General features: G+C 39.1%; 1 protein-coding gene across 1 annotated transcript; it reads left to right on the top strand.

Annotated features, from left to right (window-relative positions):
• The first annotated feature begins 1,323 nt into the window (after positions 1 to 1,323).
• LOC118831684 (interferon omega-1-like) lies at positions 1,324 to 1,872 on the top strand. Its single transcript, XM_036739103.1, has one exon. It carries the CDS (start codon positions 1,324 to 1,326, stop codon positions 1,870 to 1,872), a length of 549 nt encoding a protein of 182 aa, XP_036594998.1.
• Positions 1,873 to 5,685: the final 3,813 nt, after the last annotated feature.

Below are 5,685 nucleotides of genomic sequence, written 5' to 3'. Positions count from 1 at the left end.
TAGCACATCCAAATTTAATCATAATAAACATTAGACTTTTGTATTCTTCCATTTGAATATAATTCTGGGGATAAAAGGGTTATATTCTCCAGGAAATGGATAAAAGAAATAAAAAAAACCCATTAGAATACTAAACCACTTTGAAGCAATCATATTCCTGCAGGTTCACTTCCCACTCTAATCTTAGCCCCATACTTATTTATCAGTACTTTGACTAGTTTTGGGTTTTTAATTTTATTGAATGTTTTATTTAGATATTTGTACTCCTTTCAATCTCTATCACAGTTATATGATGAATTCAAGTCCTCCCTCCTAACTTTGAAAATTTGTTAGTTTTCTTTTTTTCTTTGTTTTTTCTTCCTTTTTTTTCTTTATTTTTCTGAGGGAAAAGGAAAGGTAACAGGGAAGTACAGAAATGGTTGATGAGAAGATGACAGGGGAGTGAAGGCAAATATTACTGCATATAGGCCATGATGAAGGTAAGTGAGATGAAGCATCTCACATGTAGGTCTCAAAGTGTGAATTCTGGGGATGAAAGTGTTATGTTCTCCAGGAAATGGTTTCCAGCCTGAGTGGCAGCAAGACTGGTGGAAGGCCAGCAAGACTGGCCAGGGAGTAAAGTAAAGAGAGTGATATCATTGAAACAAAGGGAGAACAAGAGTTGATGAAGGCCTAAATGCAGATGGAGGCTGTCTGGAGAGGACAGAGGGAAAAAACATTTCAGGGATAGCCCTTAGCAAATGACTATATGGGCAGCTGGATGGCACAGTGAATAGAGTGCAGGGCCTGGAGTCAGAGAGGATTCATATTCCTGAGTTCAAATCTGGCCTCAGACGCTTACTAACTGGGTGACCTGAGCAAGTCACTTAACCTTGTTTGCCTCAGTTTCCCTCATCCGTAAAATGAGCTGGAGAAATGGCAAACCACTCCAGTATTTTTGCCAAGAAAACCCTGAATGGGGTCAGAAAGAGTCAAACACAGTTAAAACAACTGAACAAAAATGTGTACTATAAAAGAGAGTTCAAAAAAATAAGTGAAACAGGATAGTTTGACCACAAAGAACTTCATCTGTAAACTCTCTTTAAAAGTAAATTTTGTTTCACTTCTACAATTGTTACGAAGATGGGATTGTAATCACACTTTCTAAGACCAAAAGTAAGTAAAGAAAGTAGAAAATGAAGGGAAATCCCATGCTAAGCAATGAAAATTTCACTCAGCACTATTTAAGAGAGAGTTGCCAAGAGGCCAGATAACCTGAGAAGCTGAGACAAAGGCTCACTGGTCTCCCAGCTCAGCCAGCCCCAAACTATCTTCAGCATCATCATGACCTCCTGGAGCTTGTTGCCAGTTGCCCTGGTGCTGCTCTGCTCCAGCTCCCTCTGCTCCCTGGTCTGTGACCTGACTCAGGGTCTCCAGGAAGACTTCTCACTTCTGAACCAAATGAGCACATTTTCCTTGGTGCCATGTCTGAAGGACAGGACCAACTTCAACTTCCCAAAGGAAGCCATGGAGGGCAGCCAGCTTCAGGAAGATGCCACAGTCATTCTACATGAGATGCTCCAGCAGATCTTCACCCTCTTCAGCCAGAATGCTGTTCCTGCCACCTGGAATCAGATCCAGGTCACACAACTTCTCAGTGGACTGAATCAGCAACTGGAACAACTGGAGAACTGCCGTAGGCAGGATGTGGAATGGGAAGAAGCTTCTTTGGGAAGTGAGAATACCAGGCTTGCCCTCAAGAGCTACTTTCAAGGAATAAATCAGTACCTTCAAAGAAAAGGGTACAAACACTGTGCCTGGGAGATTGTGCGCGTAGATATCAGGAGGGCCTTCCTGTTCATGAGTAAATTCACAAGGAAATTTAGGGATTAAAGAAGAAGAAATAAACTCTCAGTTCCTCAAACAATCTACTGCTTCCTTAAAACTAAGTATTCAGTCATCAGAAAGTATTGTTTCTGAAGCAGCTAAAAACATTTGTATTCACTGAATTATTTGAAAACATAAGCTGCCATTCATGAACTGAAAAGTAGTTTTAGTACAGAAAATCTTCACCTATCTTTAATACCTGAGTGTTTTATAATTCTTATTTATTTATTTATTCATCCATCCATTTATTTATTTATTCGACCATTTATTTATTTGTTATTTATTCTGATCAATATATTTGTATTTATTGCTCATGGTGGGAGATAAGATTATTTTTGTACTATTTATATCGAGCCTACTATTCATTGTTATACTTCCCTTATAAAATGCAATCTTTTAAAAAATATTTTTTACTAAAAAATTTTACTAATAAAACTATTTTGCTAAGAAATCTCATGTGAAAAGTTTGATTTAATACCCCCAAAGAATTCGAAGAGACTTATTTCCAAGAATGCAAGTCAACAAACATAGTTTAAAAACGTGCTGAATTTGACTCACTGTGCTATTTAATGGATTGATAGAAATATCACTATAGGAACAGGATATTACTAGTGCCCAAATAAACATGTTCAAAGGTAGGATGTCTTAGAGACAAAAGTGTGTTATTATTGAAACCACCACCTTGGAAAGCCTTTTGGAATTATGCATATAAAGCACATAAAATGTCCAAACTCTGTGATTGAGATATTCCATTACTATACTTATACACCAATGAATCAAGTAGTAAGAGGAAAGTGTGCATATAAACCAAAATATTTATAGCATTGATTTTTGACATAACAAAGAATTAGAAACAAAGTAGATGCCCATTGACTGGGCAACTAATAAAAAAGTGGTGATACATGAATATAATGGAATATTATTGTGCTATAAGAAGCATGGAGAGTTCTACTTGAACTGATGAAGAATGAAGTTAGCAAAGCCAAGAAAACAATAAACACAATGAAGACAGCAAAGTAAACAGAAAGACCATACACATACCCATACCCTTCCCCCCAGCCCCCACACATACCAAAAGTGATTGTTGCAAAATTATGAAGAATAAGCATGGTTTAAATGAAAACACAGGAGAAGACACGCTCAATTCATTCCTTTCCAGAATTTAGAGGTCTACAAGTGTTGTGCATTGCAAATATTTTCTGAATTTTTTCAATGCATTGATCACTTGTGTTGCATTTTTCCCTTCTTTTTTTTTTGCTTTATTTTCTTTAAAAAACCCTATTTGTTATATAAGATAGTTCTTGAGGAGATGGAGGGAGAAGGATACTGGGAGATGTTATAATTTCTAAGAACTCAATTTAACAAACATATATTAAACACACACTGAATCAACTTGCTGAGCTCACTGTGCTACTTACTAGATATATTTTTAAAATGAAAGAGCTGAATAAAACCTTTTTTAAAAAAATAAGAAGGAAAGAGATGGGCTGACCTTTCTTGTTTAATCTATTCTGACTGGTGTTGAGAATGGAAACACTACATGTGGTCCCTGTCACCTCAATCTCCAATATAGCATATTAGAAAATATCTTGATAGAGAAGAAGGTATAGCCAAGGAAGAGAAGCTTGACCTGACCCAATACATATACAGCTTTGTACAATGATTCTGTTAATATCAATATAAGTTGAGTTATATTACCAGGTTATACATATTGACCAGAAAGTGTTTGCTACTGTCGTGAAGGATTTTGTTACACATAGTCTAAAAGAGGAGGGGTTCCTTGTCAATGATAAAGCTTTCCAAATACTTTTATGCACATATGACATTATGCTGATTACACCAGGCCCAGAAACCCTAGAGAAACTCTTCTTAGGGAAAACCAAGTTCACTCAAAAGAGATTAGTCTAGCCTGCCACAATGGAAAAATAAAAAAGAGTTTTCTAAAAAGTCAGTCAGCCAACAAGCATTTATTCAGCACTTCCTATGTGACAGACACTGTGCTTAGTCCTGAGAATATAAATACAGTCATAAAGAAAGACAGTCCTTGGCCTCAAGGAGCTCACATTCTAAGGGGAAAGATAGTACCAGAAAGCCAAAGTATGTGTAGGGGGAAATATGATGAAGATGTCCAGAGGAGTGCTGTATGGTATGTTGGTAAGCAAAATGGGCTCCTTAGCACTTAGTTCAACAAGTGCCCTTGAAGAGTTTGGCTTTTGTTTGCTTGGAGTAATTCAGTGTATTTCATTGAATCTTACTAAGTGCTAAGCCCCAGGCCCAAACCCCTACTGGCAACTAAGGTGGGGCCCAAGGTGGGGCTAACTCCAGGAAGAGCCTAGTTTACATGTCTGGGACAGCAGAGGCTTTTAGACCACATAGGTTTAAGTCGCCTCTTTGTGATGATTCTAGGTCACGTGGGTGAGTTGCATGTGTGACTCACCCCTGACGCTGAAAAAGATATAAAACTAGGGTTTGGCCTCCTGTTCCTTGGAGCTCTTTGCCGCAGCAGTGGTGGCGTGTGATTTGGGGCCAGCCCTTGTTCCAAACTCCCGGGCTGAACCTAGATGTTGGTAACTATGAACTGTATTTGGTCTGTCTGTTGATGTTTGTAATTTGTTTGTATTTTGTTCTGAAGTTCAGGGTGCTGACTTTTTCCCCTGAACTAAGTGAATGCTGTCTGTATGCTGGATTAAAGTAAACTTGTCAACCCCTTCACCTTGCTTTCCTTAGTTAAGCAGATCAAAAGAACCTGTGCTGTTTGCAGCTTTCCAGGTGCTGGCTGTGGGTGAATCTTACACCCCCACAGAAGCTGTGGGTGGATCTTACACCCCACAGAAGCTGCTAGCCGGATTGTTGAAACATATGGGTAAAACTGAAGAGCTGAATGTCCAGGATGGCCTCCTTAAATGGAAATTCTGCCAGGAGTCCCAGGGGCAGAGGGTACTTCTGATGTGTGACATGCCTAGATCATGACCTATAATTGAAAGGATGGCTCACTGAGTTAGTCCAACAGTACATACTTTGTGCATATATACTACAGAGGGAATTGAGCCCATAACTGAACAGGAGGAAAAGTTCTAGATGAATCATTTTTTAAAAATGTGTAACTTTTTAAATAATCCTAAGAGTCTTTTTACAGCAAAAGTCCATTCTTTTAACATCACTAAATGCCCAGGGAAGCTATATGGCAACTATGATAGGGTGTCACCATTTCAGAAGAATCAAAATTGGGAGTGACCCCAAGTATTTGATATATGGTGAGTGTCAAGGACATTTAAGACTAAGGGCAGAAGTAGAGGCAGCAACTCAGCTAAATTCTCTCAACATTTCCCTTCAAACAACTTTAAAATAATGCCTCAAATTAAACATTGAAGTAGCAGAGCCATTAAAAGGTTGGGATGAGACATTTTTTTCCAGCCTTAGATAACTCAGGAGGTTAGCAGGAGAGTTCTGTGACACTGAGTTGGGAGCCAACCTAGAGTTGACCCAGAACAAAGACCTAGTAGGCTGTGGAGGCAGCTGTAACAGTGGCAGTAGTGCCTTCTGTAGCTCTCAGCCCAGAGATGGTAAGGGAGTTGGATGCATGGTCATAAAGAGATTACACTGCTGACATTGTGTGAGGCTAGTGCTAACTGGCAACTCTACTGCCCATACACAGTTCTGGGTCACAGTTCCAAGGAAGAGAGAAGCACCAGAGTTTGCAGCCACAGAGAAGCTGGGACCCTTCCTAGGTAAAGACCAAAGTGCAGACCATGCCAACTTGGAAGCATGAAAAAACTTGCAGACCCCTAGATCTAGCTCTGAAAACAACAGCACGAAAAG

Source organism: Trichosurus vulpecula, chromosome 9 (genome assembly GCF_011100635.1).
Source record: "Trichosurus vulpecula isolate mTriVul1 chromosome 9, mTriVul1.pri, whole genome shotgun sequence".
In the NCBI taxonomy this organism is placed as follows: Eukaryota; Metazoa; Chordata; class Mammalia; order Diprotodontia; family Phalangeridae; genus Trichosurus; species Trichosurus vulpecula.
The sequence above is the reverse complement of the archived record's forward strand: the minus strand, read 5'-3'. Positions and strand labels throughout refer to the sequence as shown.

Excerpts from the sequence above, each read along its gene's own strand:
- LOC118831684 (XM_036739103.1), top strand. The coding sequence starts at position 1,324 with ATGACCTCCTGGAGCTTGTTGCCAGTTGCCCTGGTGCTGCTCTGCTCC.